We start from the raw sequence: 15,755 nt of genomic DNA, 5'->3' as shown, positions 1-15,755 counted from the left end.
ACAGGACCCAGTACTCTGAGAGGCTTTGAAATATCAAAACTTGTATTTAGCAAAAACTATCATCTGGTTAATCACCAGAATTGTCCCAGCCTTGAAAGTGGATTTCAGCTCCCTTGTTAAGTCAAAGGTAGAGTACAATAAATTTGCCATGTACAAAGAAAGCAGTAAACAAAGGATTTAGGACTTTGGTGATCAAAAGAAAACATCCTATAAAACGCACATGTGTATGAATGCGCAAAATCATACATTAAAACAATTCATACGCTACAGAAAGCCCTTTTGGAAACGCAGCCTGTGATATCTCATGGGACTTGTATGGAGCTCTTTACATTTTCCGAACATGGTGTAAATTGCAGTTGTACTGAATTGAATGACACAACAGTGTAAGGACTCTGTATACACGCGACAGAGCTCATAAATGCTCAGTTACAGTCCCTTAAACGCACTGCAGTGCTTCTGACGATGTTTAATCTTTGATGCTCACAAATTTGAGTTTTTAATTGAATGGTGACAAGTTCATATGTGAAGATTTTCTTAGAGATTTAACTCAATCTGCTGAATAATTACTGAGAAAATAATGACTTTGCTACCTTCTCTTCATTTGCTGCCATTAGAGATTCTACCGCCTTCTTCATTTTCTGTACCTCTATATCTAAAAACACAATACAGTTCTCTAAGTCAATTTAAATAAGACAGTGTAAGGAAGTAAGAAAAACAAAAAACCTAGAAGCAACTCAGTTATATCTGAAAGTAAATTCACAAATTAAAAGACAAAACATAAGCCACTTAAATCCTATTTTAGATGGAAATATATAGAAGAAAACCCTTTTCAAAACCTTTTTTCTGACATTTTTATCAAGGAAATGATGAAATTTAGGATATTTCCTTACCCACCCCCCCAGCCCTTAGGAAAAATGGAAAAGTCAAGAGTAAAACTACTGCTTGACTTTCACTATCCCCATCTTTCAAATAATCAAATAATTGCAAAACAAGAAGTCCAAAATATAAAAGACTACATTTAGAGTGCAATAAAACACATCCTCATTACAACAGTCAACAAACACCCCAAATGGCATCTCAAAAACCCACTATACAAAGCAATAGGATTAATGGATATGATGAAGAAAGCATTGTGCAGTGATGCTTAGTCTTAATTCAGTATGAATGTAGAAATGAGGACAGCACAATGGAATGATACAAGTATTTGCTGTGATGAGCAGTCATGCTAGAATATATATTGTAGTTCAGACTTGGAAAAGGTCCCTAATACAGACGACAGTGTTCTGCACCTCATCTATAATCCTTATTTACAAAGAAGTATAAATACATGGAAACATGTTTGTTCTAACAAGGTTAGATTTTGGAGGTGTTCTGGACTAGAAATTCAAAAGAATGGAAATAATCTCCATTTTTGCTAAAAATCTACCTTGCATAAATGAAGTAAACTTTAAATTTCAGTACAAACATAGGCAGGTGGCCAAATTCACAGGCAAGAATACATTTTACCTTAACTTCCTAAAATTTCTGGAAAACAAACCGACTGGGAAGAACATTTTCCTCCTTAATGAAATGCAAGAAGAAAACAAGCTGCCTGGCTGGCTTTCTAGATGAAAGACATTTAGACACATGGGGCTAAAACAGCAACTGATCCAGTTCCAATGATTTTCACTCAGTTATGCTAACTGAAAATCTGGTTTACTGGATTGCGACTGCATTTCATTGACAGGCAACTGTTTTGTGAGACCCCATGAGACCAAATCTTTGTCTATCAGCTTTTCTTCAGAAAACTTTGTATTTCGAGTTTGATATGTCCACACTTATTCTCAAATTTTACTGTAAGTGTAACTAAGGGTTATAGATGATGCAACCTAACAACGTTTGTTAAAGCAGTTTTGCAAACACATGCAGAAAGCTATTCTGGAAAGCACTTCTGAAATGCAAATGCTTGTGGAAAGACACCAGAAACCTTACTTTTATCTTTGAGCTTCTTTTTACAATTTTCATCTGTGCAGGAAAATCCATTGGATTTGAAATTAGCATGAAGGTTATGACATTAAATAACTTTTAACAAAATATTGATACTTAAGGAGTCAACTGTTCCTCACGTATTACTGCAGAAGCAAGCAGTTCACGGTTTCATGCACTCCCCTGGTGCTAAAGTTCCTAATGACACAAAATAGTCTCACTGCTCTCATGCACAACTACCTGTCTCAAGGATACATTTTTCAACTTTTCACTTGTAAGGCCTCAGAAACGGCTTATACCAATAGACTACTCTGAAACTAACACTTTACTGGCAAAAGCCAGCTAAGTGATAATGTATGCATATTTGTTCAGAAAGCATAATTCAGCTAATGGAGCAGATAACCAGTGTCATCTGCAAACAGCATTTCTTAATATTGGTCCAAGGCAGAAAAAACATGGTTCATCGTAGCAGAAGATCTCCTGCTGAGCTATACTGAAAACTAACCTAAAGCTGAGACACCAGAGGGTAATGGGAGTTCAATGTACACAGCCGCCCCCAGGAAGAAAAGCCCCATATAAGTAGTCATAAATGCAATAAAGTCAGACCTTGTTCACATTTAAATGTTCTTAAAAAAAAAAAAGGAATCATGGTTCACTTGTCACTTTTAGTGATCTTACGCAGTGGTTTTGAAAACAGATTGTTTTATTAAATAAAATGTGAGAATCTACACACAGCGTTTTCCTCCTCAGGTCAGGGGAGGAGACTAATTAATCTCTTGTGGCTTTATTCTTCTAAAAAACATACTTTAAAAGCGCAATCTTAAAATCAGCAATAACTATCAGCGAGAGATATTCAGAAGTGAAATTGCAGCAGGTCAAAAAAGTCTGTGGAAAATTTTTGTGAGGCTTTAAAGAAACATTTCTATTTTTAAATAAATTCCCGAATCTAAGTTTCCCCCAAATAAATACTGATTTTGTTTCTTCTATGCAAGCAAATAGAAGAATTATCTGACATGTAAAATTTCTGTGCTAATTCAAGCTTAATTAGGATTTAGACTTAAGCAGTGCACAAATCCAGAACCAGTCCTCAATTTCACCTACTTATGGCTAGGTCCACACTGAATATTTGCTGGTACACATCACACTTTGGTTTGCAGTATGGCATTTCCCCTTCCTTACCAGTAAGGGGTGTACAAGCAAAGCCCACCATAGATACCCACACAGAAAGTTTCCTTCTCAATACAATCTTTTCGGGGAACTTGTTGAAATTAGTTTAAGGATTTCTTTGCCAATGTAAACTGCATCTTTTAAGGCACCATGCAAGCCACGTAAAGAGCTAACTAGGGATTACTTAGGCTAGTTTAAAGTTGATCAAGAACTTGCTATGACAGTAGGTTCAGCAGGTGCATCGTGGACACCCACTAAATATATTAAAAGAAGTAAACACAAAGACAGAAAGTGTATGAAAATTGAGGCTTTTTTCTGTTATTGCCTGTACAACCATTCATGGAAACATGACCTCAGATGAGGTGACCGAGGAGGACATGGTGAGAGAGCCTCCCTTCTTCTTACCTCTGTCCAGTATTTCAATTCCTTCTCCTTTCAGCTTGCAAACCAATTTTTCTTGCAACCTTTTTACCTCGGCTTCCTTCTGCTCCAATTTGTCTTTCAAAGCTGCTAGCTCATCCTGTAACAGACACAGAATCACTCAGTGACACCTTCCACACACATCTGAGACGTTTCCAAAATTCCCTCCTATGAAGTACAGTGGACAGGTCCTCAGCTGGTGGAAACGACCGAGGGCCCCCTGGCATTTACACTGGCTGAGGGTACACCCACCAAACTGACTCTGAACATCACAACAGACCGCTGAGCCCATAAGGGGGCAAAACCAGGGGGCCTATGGTCCGAAAGTGTTGGTCTCATGTATAATTGAAAAGAGATTTTACATCTAAATTTAAAAACCAAAAGTGTAAAGCAAAAAGCAGTTTTCTTATTTAACCTTGCAGAGACAGAAAAGGTGCAGGTGATGAGGCTGGATGCTAAAATTTACAAACACTTATTTTGGTATTTATAGGGCATTTTGCATGGTCAGAGCTGGACAATTATGGAACCGTGCTTACACCAGGCTGAGGACAGTTTCAGAAATAACCACTGCTTCTATGAAAGAAAAATCAATCACGACACCATCAAGCACATAAACACATACTGGAAAGCAGTTCAGATGAAAATGTGGTACCTCTGCCACAGTTTGAGTTTGCCGATCAAGCATTAGGAAAGGAAGCTTAGAGTTGAGATTCATGGGAATAAGACAGATGGTGTTTGGGGGAGTTGGGGTGTATTAGATAAATGCTGTCAAAATTTAACTTAGATCTAACCATCTGCACTAGCAAGTGACTGGCACGGATCCATGCATTTAACTTTTTAAAATTTGAGTCAAATCCTACCCAGTTTAGTAACATGTTTCTTTGATGTCCGAGGATATCTTGTGCAACAGCATCATCAAGACAGGACCCTCAGTGCAAATGTACCCAACACTGAAAATTTAATTTGTTCAGTTTGTAAACAAAACAAAACAAGGCAAGACTCATAATTTTGGCATTTACAGCTTCTAACTGAAGTTTTAAATCCTTAAAGGAATAAACCAAACTAGAATACTGTGGCTTAGATATATTCCTGAGCTTCCCTCAAAAGATCTGTTGCAAACATATAGTGACGTCTGCAACCCAGACTATGGCCCAGACTACAGAATTTCCTGAAATTGGTTCCTGTTTGCTCTAAAGCACCATTAAAAAAAAGATCAATCTTAAAATTGCCAAGAAATCAAAGCTTCTTCCAGAACAGTGGTTGGACAATGCAATCCTCCAGTGCTCCAACTTGGTACTGATTTTGATGGGATTTCTGCCAGTGTAGGACCCACGTTTCTCTAAAACAAGACCATGTCTTGGTCACTTGAGAAGCTGCTGTTATACCCATAGGCAACTAGAGCTGCATGTGGCTGTTGATGTGTATTTCTTCGCCTGAATTAGAAACACAATATGTACATTTACACGGGGGAGAGGGGACGGTATAAAAGAATCACTATTTTCTAGCTAGTTTTCATGAATACATTTTCTCTAAAAAGGTGAGAAAAAGTTCCGTCTGAAAAATGGATGTAAGCTACAGAAGAGGCAATCTTCCCTTGGAAGGGGAATGATTTTAACCCAAGTCTAATTCCATTATGTGTAACCTATGCAAAGTTCACAATACTAAAATCCTCTCCCATCCAATATAAAAGCTGTTTACAAGGAATATCTACATCAAGAGCTTTCCACATCTAATGGGAAAGGGCGCACTGCATATCAACACACAGTAATTAATGAAGAACAGAGAATGACAGCACAATGCAAGACAAACCGTAAAACAGTGGAACATGAAGAATTCAAAACAGGCCCAATGTTACCCAGAAACTACTACACCTTTAGCATCTGGCTTTTTTGCTCCATCCGCTGCTTTTCATACTGCATCTGACCCACTTTGATTTTCATACTAGAAAGTTTGGCCATTAAAGACTGGTAACAGAGACAGAGGAGTGAGAGAAAACTAAAGATAGAAAAGAGACAAGGCTAAATGGCAAAGAGAAGTTAGACACTTACAGAAACAGGCTGCTAGAATTACTTAGGTGAATGCTTTCTCTTCAGAAATGGCTGATTTTTAGCACATTTAGAAGAAAATAAATGCTCAGCTTTGGTCTCATCTATGGCACATGCCTTATGTATTGCAACTGGAGTTTCTTGACACATATGTGAAACAAGGGTCTAAAGAGGTACTAAATTTACTGATAACAGCCAGCTGCACAGTAAGTTATCCTTCATAAAAAACAATGCCCAGATCTGAAAACCATAGCATGAAATTTGGAAATAACCCCTGTTGCTAAGTAAGTACCATGAAACCCCCGGGCCTGAGTGTGCTCAGGATTTTGCAGGGTGCGGGCAAGGATTGGGGAAAAGAGAGCAAACTTCTAAAGCCTGGCTTACACCCATCTCTGCTTCTTCCCCTCAGCCTCACTTACTTTGGTCGTTTTCAGTTTTTTCTCATACTGGAGTCTTTCGTTGTCCATTTCTCCCACTCTCAACCGCAATTCATTTATTTCCTGGATCAAATCCTGAGTGAGGGGAAAAACAAGACGAGAAACAACAAGCAAATTCAGAAAACAAACCAGAACAATAGCTACCCATTGGTAAGACAGCAGCAATAAAAGGCACTCCGTACACAAAACCACACCACCTAAATTCATAGCTAAGTCAGGCAATTCAGAGCCTCCTAGATATCCAGCGACTGTATTTCTCAGTTCCTGCACTACTGCACTGAATGCAAGAGGGCAGAGGACAAAGGGAGACATAAATTCAAGTTGTGTTCCCTGGGCTGAGGGCCAAGAAAGGCCTCCTGCCTCTCTGGCTGCTCAACTGCTGGGATGTCCACCACTACGAGCAGGTAATGGAAAACCGTGGCAGCCATCCTTCAATAAGCAGTAGCCACATCCTCCCCTCCCCAGTCCCTCCCACCCCAGCCTCACCAGCCGTCACCCGCCTTTTCAAAATATGAAGCAATTACAGTGTAAATCCATGTTTCCATCACTCAGATGAGCCCCTCTAACTGAAGGTTGAATGGAAAAGCCATCACTGGTTTCTACAAGCACAACGGCATATGTGTTTTAAGCGCCAATGGCACCACTAAATCTGAGCTTTGCAAATTCAGCCTGGTTTGGAAGAAACTCGGAGCCACCACCAACTCACATCTGAGCTCCCTCAGGAGAACGGCTTGACCTCCTGGCCATCCTCCTGGAGAGACCTACCAGGTTTGGAAGTCAGCCCTGAGTGCCACCAGTTCTACAGCTCCCTTCCTGCAGTGGTCAAACGAACCCTGAGTTTGACCGCCCCACCAAGGTGCAAGGCACTCTTTCTCCAAACCTCCCCATCCTCTAGATGGGAAAGTGGGATCTCAAGTAGCCAGCTGCAGACCTGCTGGAAGCCTGGGGGACAGCCAGGACAAAGTGTCCCTCCATATAAAACATAACAAACCACAGCTTATTGGGAAAAATGATCTTCCTGCTCAGCAGGGAAACACATTACCAGAAAGCTGTGGCTTTTGCACAACTCAAAGATGTCCAGCAAGCTTCTGCCTCATGTATATCTCACTGACCTTTAGTTTATGTATGGACACCAAATCAGCGACACGTTTGTGTAAAAAAAGAAAAAAAAAAGAAAAAAAAAAAGAAGAAAAAAAAAGAAAAAAAGGCAGTTTCTCAGCAGCTATTGTAATGTTGTATTGCCGGGAAACTCTTCAAAAGAGGAGATAAACTCTCTGTGCACCCTAGAAAACATAAGAGACTTGAACTGCAGTACAAAGACTTTTAAACTACCAAGAAGATAGTATGGTACTTGGTTGGCTTGTCTTTCCTACATGGTAAGGCAAATCCTATCCATGTCAAGCAACACTGTACATTGAGCTAACAACTGTAAGCACAATTTTTCAGACCTAAGTGTGTAATTAGTAGAGATTTATAATTTATAAATTAACAAACCAGCAGCTGACATTTAAAGAGTATTTATGGGTACCTGGTAACATCTGCCTTCCAGCCCCATGCCACATTTTCTAAGCTTACAAGCCCCCAGTTATTATTTTGTGCTTAATGAATCTCATGGTAACAGAGCAGCATCTGTATTTCTTTAGCAAGATCCAAGCTCAATTACCAGAACTACAAGGAAAATAAAAACACAGAATATTTTGATGCTATTAGTAATTTCCACTGCTAATGTATGACTTTCTGATTTGGACACACCTGCAGTTCCTCACTGATTCTTCAATGTGTGACCTTCACAAAGCACATCACTCTTCTGTATAAATGTACATGGATGTCAGTCTGCATGACTACATTAATTGATCTGTTTCTTATCAACAGCAAGTGTTTGAGATCTCTAACAAATCTCTGTTCCCAGGTCTGATGGTCAGCTTTGACACTATGACAATTGATTTGCTTGGGGCTTTTCTCTCCTGCAGCCATCACTTTTGCTTTGCCATGATCCAATGCCAAAATATGCTGTGTAGCAATATCTGCTGAGGTTGTTGCCTACATATTCATCACTTGAACTATGTGACTTCTAAAATACTGGAGGAAGAGAGGGAAACCAGTTATCCGTATTCAATAGGCCCCTCTGAGCAAAAGGAGTGACAAAGTAGAACTCTGCTCCTTTTATGAAAAAAGTTAGCGCAACCCATATAGATTAACAGAAATGTCAAGATGCACTCACAATGTCACGGAAAAGAGAGCAATCTTGCAACCAGAATTCAAGAGTGTAAGATCTTGGAGCAGAAACTAAATTCTTCTGCTTAATCTCTTACGGGCCCGATGGGTAATCGGATCCTTTACCATTTTTGGTAACTGGTCACCAAAAATACTGTACAATTTGCTCAAGGATTAAATAGAACTAAATACAAGTCATAACAGCATGCTTTGCCCTAAAAATATTTTCAATTACTCTCTTGCAAGTGCAACATTAACTCACGTCTTAAGTTATCTACAACACAGTAACTGTAAATGACATTCATTCTCATCTTTTTGAGGCAGAGGAGTACATTAAAGATTCACCAGGTGCCATATACAGGCCCTCATTAGTACAAGAGACGGTCAAGCCTTGCATAAAAGAGCAGAGGAAAAAGAAAAGGCCCAAACAGGGCTGTCTGCCCTGCTACTGAATTACTATTTAACTTTGGGCAAGCTACTGGAGGTAGAGATTGTCCAAGGCACTGAGGGTCCCTAAGAAATCCTAATCTTCCCAGCGTATTTCACTTTCCTGCTTGCTGCCCTGAAACATTTACCCTTTTCTTCCACTATTCTCTGTTCAACTGATTTTGACTACAAACCTTTCACAGCAAGGACTGTGCCTTGCCCCCTCCTGCGGCAGCCCCAGCAAGGAGATCACAGCACTGTTTGAAACCTGTAGGTGCCAACCATTATAACTGCTTATGGCCTGAAGAGGTTTTGGGCCCAGCGTGATGCTTGAGGTGCCTACGTCCCCATGGCACTGAGGGTGTTGAACGGGTTCATAGGGATCTGAGATCAGACCAAAAACCCACTGCGTTCCCTGGCTGACTTGGATGAACCAGCAGTAGAACAGTCACCCACATGGTGGCCAGTGTATGGCACCTGCTCTGCTTGTATTTAATACCTCCTCTTCGGGCACCCACAGATGGGTTAAAATACCTGCCCTGGGCATAATGCATGTTCCTGTCTCAAAAACCTGCAAAACAGGAAAGAGCCATCAAACGGTCCTCTTCTGATCCAGGGTCAAGTCCCTCCATGCAAACACCCAACGGCTGTTCCTCGCACGGATCCATGAATGGAGCTGACGGGGTGGGACATACGGACTCCTATTTCCCACAGCTTTTCCTTCCCTGCTCATGTTACTTGCTCTCTTCATGGCCCGGTCAGGGAGGCACAAAAAAGCAATGATAATTTTAAGCTTCAGAGGTCAGAGGCTTCCTTACTGGCACAAGAAACACAAACTACATTTGTAGTTTTGCTCCACTCTGAAATTCATCTGCACAAAGGAGACTGGTGGTGTTTAAATTACGAAGAATTCCCCATGAGTGAGCCAGTTTAACCTCTGGCTGCTGCTTCAAAGACCATGTCTGGTTATGGACTCCTCCCTAAACTCCCTCGTACGATATTTTCTTACAGAAACTCAGCCCAACTCAGACCACCCGTGCTCTTTAAGGAAAATAATACTGGTGTCTGCTGAGAAAGTGGAAAGACTGGAATGATTTAAAGAACAGAACAATTCTAAATCTCTACTAAGTATACAATTAGCTTTGAAAAAGCTGTGTATTTGTGAACATCTAGACAGGAAAGTCCTAGAGCACAAAGGAAAAAAAGCTTATACATCTAGTGAAGCATCTGTTTAGAGAAAGAATGGTGAATATGAGAAACCTACCAAGCTGGAATGGGAAGGTGCCATGACAGACATAAGTCAAAACTGGATAATATGAAGGATTTAATCTGAATGGTAGCAGACAGTAGCTCCAAAAGTTGTTTTAAGATGTCAATGTGTTTTTTATTTTCACTTTCTTTTCCCTAAATAAAAACAGAAGCATAGTTTTTCTTTCCCAGTTTGGGCATGAAACTCCATTTTGAACACTGCATGTAAATGCCATAATGTGTTTTATGTTAGAGTACTTTAAATATTCATTTAAATACTCAGCTCTGCTGAAATAACTGATCGTCTGTTACTTTAAACAGGAATATAATTAGATCAACACTGAATAAAATATTGTGTATTTCTGAGTAAGTCCTGCCTCCAAAATACCTGCCAGAGATTTCGCATGGCTGAGACCCTTACAACTAACTAGCCATTCATTTTTCCACTGAACAAAATGGAAATTAAGATATATTATCCCTTTCAGTGTCTAAGCCTAAGCCTTTTTACAGCTATAAAACAAAGAAGAAACAACATAATAATTTCTATCACACTGAACTACATCATTCTGGTTTTCAAAGGGAGGGAGGAACGTTTTAGTAATAGTTCATTAGTTCCAGCATAAATATCCAGGAAATATATATAGCTCCTAATTATAGTAATTACCTTTTAAACATAATTTAGGTTATCTTATTTTTATCAAAGACATTAAGCGTATTTCAAGGTATTTCAAAGAGAAAGGTCTTCATAGCTGCCATGCCGGTAGGCCTCCTGCATCGAGCCTACAGAGTTGCAGTGCATATTGTGGTCCTCACACTAACCACTTTTCTGGGAACAGAGGTAGCTCCACATCCACCTTCTTGGTCTGCTGTCTGAATTGTGCTATTAAGTTACGGAGAGACTGCAGTTCAGGAGGGAAATGAAAAAAGAGGGAGTACAGGAAAGCTCAGCAAAGAATCATATTCAATAAAAATAAGAATAGAAAGAGAGGAAGCAAATCACCCAAAGCCCAATCACTTTTGTAACCTGTTTTGGAAAGCACAAGAAACCACAGGGTGTTTACAAATGGAGATGCAGTGGAATCCAGTTCTGAAAGCACCTGCTCACTGCAGTCGTTTGGACCAAACCCTGCCTCCCCAGAGCCATTTACTGCTGATGTCAACTCATGTATCTATTGTTCGGGCTGCTTCTGATAGGTGTCAGTATACAGGTGAAGAGAGTTATCTGATGTATGCTGTAATTCATGAAAGAGCCGAGCACTGTGTGGGCAGAGAGACCTCATGGGAGCTGAGAAAGCAGCTTAACACACCTCCTATGGATGCAGCAGACCTTCAACAGTTCCCTCCACCTTTCCACCTGCCCATTTCTCCAGCATTGCCTTGCACAGTACTTGCCTGGACTGCAAAATCAGCCGCTTTTAAAGGCAATGCTGTGATCCTTCACATAATGTCTGGTTTCAAACTAGAGGAAAAGGTAGCAGGAGGCAACATGAATCTGATCCACAGCTTGGCAGCACCCAGATGTGCTACATTGCAGGAACGGACACCGCCATCACTACGTAAATGATCACCACCTTTCAAAGCTGAACATTATTTGAGTCACTAGTTTGCAACCTGTGGACTTCTTTCAGTCTGCCTATTACTTCAGATAGGCCCAGAGAAAGTAATTCAAAAGCAAGCCTAACTTTTGCTCTTACGCTTGCAATACAAGTGAGGAACGACACTTCACTGGAAAATATGCAGGAAACTGAAAGGGAGTTGATAAACCACTGATTGAAGCGGAAAAAGCAAATTTTGTCTCCTGTGATGACATTATGGCTTCTTCCCTTCTAGAAATGAATGACAACTGGAACATCCACAATACAAACATCCGACATTTCAGCTCATTGATGAACTCAGAATTGGAAATTTTATTCTGTTTCCTAGGCAGACTCCAAGGTATTTCTGATATGGGGTATGTCACCCTGGCAGCGAAGCTTGGCCTGATTCTTGGCGTTTCCTGGAAAAACTGGGTTTGCCCACCTGCTTTGAGGCTTTCTGGCTTCAAACACGAGCAAGGTTCAGCTACACAGATCTGCGGCGCACAGAGGGCAAATGCCTCAGGAGAGCGCTGCCAGGGATGGCAGCTCCAGGCTGCAGCTCTGCCTGACACTGTACACCGCTGGGCTGAAGCCTCTTCTGTGGGGCTGGGGTTTGAAATAAGGCTTCAAAATGCCCTCAGACTGAGTCACCTCATTCTCTCTGCTACTGAAACCAAAAGTTGTACCTGTTAGTGTGCCGTGTCTTTGCACATGCATGCTTTTTGTACTTGCAATGGGCTTAAGCATTTGCCTCAAACATGCCTTACTAAGACAATGACAGTTTCAAGTTGGGACAGAAGAGTGCAGTATGTTCATGGCTTTATTTAAATCCATCCTAAATGCCATCCCTCCTGAGATCTGATGGCAAGAATCAAAAACTGGTTTTGGAAATCTTTCTGTGTAAAACCAGAGTTTACCAAAGAGGACACTTTTTATTTTAAGAGATACATGTTTTAATCTTAAAGATGAATTCTCTTCTTGCCTGGCGCAAAAAAAAAAAAAAAAATTCCCAGGAAATTTTCAGGTAATGTGAAGCTAGACACAGCTTTCACAATTTATTCAGTTGGGTTTTACTCACGTCTGTGTCTCTGAATCTGTCCTCATAGTCCAATCTATCCTTCTCCACAGATGTAAGCTTTAACTTCAGAGTGGAAATCTCTGCCATCAGATCCAGCTTCTGAGTTTCAAGGGACGTTCTGCTTAAAAGCTCCTGATTCAACATAAAGGGGAAGAAAACAGAATTATTCATCCAAGGGGAAGAAATCGGTAATTCATTTCTACAGCTAAAGGCCTCTTTCATGGGGAAAAGTATCACACTCTTCCTTGCACTCTGTGAAGCCCTGGGACACAGCTATTACCCATCTGACAGACGCCAGGCAGCTAGGATGCATCTGAGATCACGGGGGCACTATGACGGGTTGGCTGCCAGGATGAGAAAAAAGCTTGTCTGTCATCACAGTTGCTCTGGGCAGCAAGGAGCGTTGAGGGGAATCCACCCATCCTGCCAGAGGCTTTAATCCAAGTCTGTTTGAAGTTCAGTGGGGAAAGGCTCAAAGAAGAGCAGGACTGGATTCCTACAGTGTAAAGCAGCACTGACATCACCAAGTACAAAGACTTTAAAGCAAATATGGTAGAAAATCATCACTTAGTTAAGAGACATCAAGGGGTGCAACACCTTGAAGTGCATTGCTCTCACCGAAGCAAAATGCAGTTTGTTAAGACAGAATGAAGACAGACAGCGAGACAGACATGTGCCTGTGAAATACCTGCTGCAGCATCTCTTCCGTGGCATTCAGCTTCTCCCTGTGCTCCTCTAGACAGAACTCCAGATCCCGAATCTTTTCTCCTTGGGCTTCCACCTGGTCTGTAAGCACACTTACCTGCAGAGCGGAGAAAAAGGGATGCATACTTAGTACCTTGCACCCATGCCGTATATGTCACCTGAAGAACTGTACATGAGTAACAGTGCTGGCTGGGCCACGGATGAAACGGGACCATGGGGGGAGGAGGAGCAGCAGCAGAGCTCTGCAGTGGACACAATGGGTGGCAAAGGCAAAAAGAGAGGAGGGAAAGCTCTCCCCTCATGCTTACTGGAATTTCAGCCAAAGTTCTGGTGGACACAATGCAATCCTGCATTTCCCCTCCTGACTTGCCCTGGAAGTTTTCGCAAGGGGTGGCTGCTGCATTTTATAGCCAACAATTATGCCGTTGCTGTGACAATACATTAACTAAAACCCACTAGCTCCTACCTTAACAACCAAATAGCTAAACCTCATTGCATACAATTTATTCTGCTTTCCAACTGATTGCATGCAGTGTACCATAGCGTACAGCTTCTCCTTTTCAGAACAATAAAAGCAAAGGAGGTTAAAACACATGGACTGAGGCTAGGCAAGACCAAGACAACACTTTTGAGACTGATTCTCATTTTGCCTTTTCTGAATTAAGTTTTTGTTTTAAACAGGCTCTTTCGAGGAAATCCACAGTACCGCTGGGAATGAGGGCAAGCTGCCTAGAGCAGAACTCAAAATTGTCACAGCCCTTAGGCCAGGTCTGCGTCAGAAGACCGCAGGACACCTGCGCAGACCAAGAGGCGCCAGGTAGTCCCAACTCTGATGGCAAGAGTAAGCCAGCTGGCAAGAGCACTCGGGGCTGACCCAGTCCAGCCCAGCAGCAGGTGAGCAGGACCTCCGAGGAGCTGCTCATCTCCTCCTGCCCATTGGCCAGTCCTGCAGCTTTTGTCACCTTTCACAAGGACAGGACATCTGTCACCTGATGCAGACAGCATGTGAATGGTCATAGAAAATGGTGATCTTAAGGATACACACGAATGTAAGAAAGTGGTCACTCTGCAGACCTGCTCACCTAACAACATTCAAAAAGAGATCAGATACACAGAAAGAAAGCCCTTTAGAATTTTCCTGCAATCTAAATTCACACCTATCCTTAATCTGTGTTAATTCTCAAGTATCAGCAAGCCTTCTGAACACTGTCCAAGATGACACAACTGCAAATAAATCCTCAGAGGTTTTATCGCATACTATCAAAAAGTCTTATGAATGCAATAGCAGAAAAAAATAATTTAGGTGACTACTCACTTGCAGAACAAGAGATTCCTTATCATTTTCCAGACGAGCCAGCCTTTCTTGATACACATCTCCATTCCCAGATATATGTCCATTAGTCTGAAAAAGACAGCAAATATTGTGTTGTCAGCTATTGTACCATAAGCATCATTCAATGTTATCAGCACGCTTACAGAGTATTTTTAGGAGTATTTTTAGTCTGCACAGTTCAAGAACAGATTTAAAGTATTCTTCAGCTCCCAAAGGGTTACAAATCGAATAAACTGTCAACAAAGGATACACAACCACCGTTCAGGACAAGAATTGTTCAGAGGCTTAAAGATGAGAAAGGAAAACCTTTTGGTGACCCAATTCTGTGCATTCAGCATTTTGTTAACAAAATTTGTGCTCAATGATGTACTATGCTAAGCCATACTTGCAAAGAGACAAATACCCCAAGACATTCAGCAAGTGAAAAAAAATCAATGTACAATCTACAAAATGTGCATTATGCTTCTCAATTTTTTCTAAAACACACATAAGAGACATCCTTTTACATCAGGCACATTTTACTGGGTATGGATGAACGTCTGCACTCTAAACGCATCTCTTTATAAAGCTGCCTGAGGCTAAAGAGAAACAAGAATACATGTTAATGCTATCAGAGTTCAGAGGAATCAGCAACTTACTTTCTTCATAAAAACTTCAATGCGCTTGAGCAGCGAGAAGGATTTTACTCTATCCATATTCAAAGCTGTCTCAAAGCACTTTGTGATGGACGCCACAATCAGATCTCGGCTCAGAAAAGACATTCTTGTTCCCATCATTGCCTAAATCACTTAGAGGATTCTGAAAAGCTGCTCTGAAATCCAGCGTGCTCAGTACAGAGGCTCCCATCAACTCCGAGGGGCCTTGATTTCCCTCTGAGTATGTGACGAGAAGAAACCGGGCAACTGATCCTCGTGCCCCGGTGAGTCTGCAGCGCAACCCTGCCATGAGAGGCCACCCCCATCTAGGAGCTCCAAGCCTCGGAGCTCCTGCTTTGAATCTCCCTTTCACACAGCCTGTCTCCCCCGATTGCAGAGGATGCCTCAGGAAACGTCCAGCTAAAAATCCCTTTCTAAGTTACGTGCCTGACTTTGGGTGAAGGGAAAAACTGCCTTGTTCAAAACCAGAGGAATAAAATGCCCA

At 41.3% G+C, this 15,755-nt stretch overlaps 1 protein-coding gene across 6 annotated transcripts in view; it reads right to left on the bottom strand.

The window, feature by feature from the left end:
- PPFIBP1 (PPFIB scaffold protein 1) overlaps positions 1-15,755 on the bottom strand; it is a 142,767-nt gene that overhangs the window by 27,766 nt on the left and 99,246 nt on the right. For 3 of the 6 annotated variants that reach the window (XM_075161295.1, XM_075161306.1, XM_075161313.1), the window contains 8 exons: positions 14,598-14,684; positions 13,266-13,379; positions 12,578-12,709; positions 6,017-6,109; positions 5,424-5,516; positions 3,538-3,652; positions 1,972-2,004; positions 591-652 (listed from right to left, as the gene is read on the bottom strand). In XM_075161295.1, coding sequence (XP_075017396.1) covers positions 591-652; positions 1,972-2,004; positions 3,538-3,652; positions 5,424-5,516; positions 6,017-6,109; positions 12,578-12,709; positions 13,266-13,379; positions 14,598-14,684 — 729 coding nt within the window. The remainder of the gene's footprint in view (positions 1-590; positions 653-1,971; positions 2,005-3,537; positions 3,653-5,423; positions 5,517-6,016; positions 6,110-12,577; positions 12,710-13,265; positions 13,380-14,597; positions 14,685-15,755) is intronic. The other 3 variants (XM_075161340.1, XM_075161331.1, XM_075161322.1) reach the window with 2 other exon arrangements.

The sequence above is a fragment of the Calonectris borealis genome, chromosome 1 (genome assembly GCF_964195595.1).
Source record: "Calonectris borealis chromosome 1, bCalBor7.hap1.2, whole genome shotgun sequence".
Classification (NCBI taxonomy): Eukaryota; Metazoa; Chordata; class Aves; order Procellariiformes; family Procellariidae; genus Calonectris; species Calonectris borealis.
The sequence above is the reverse complement of the archived record's forward strand: the minus strand, read 5'-3'. Positions and strand labels throughout refer to the sequence as shown.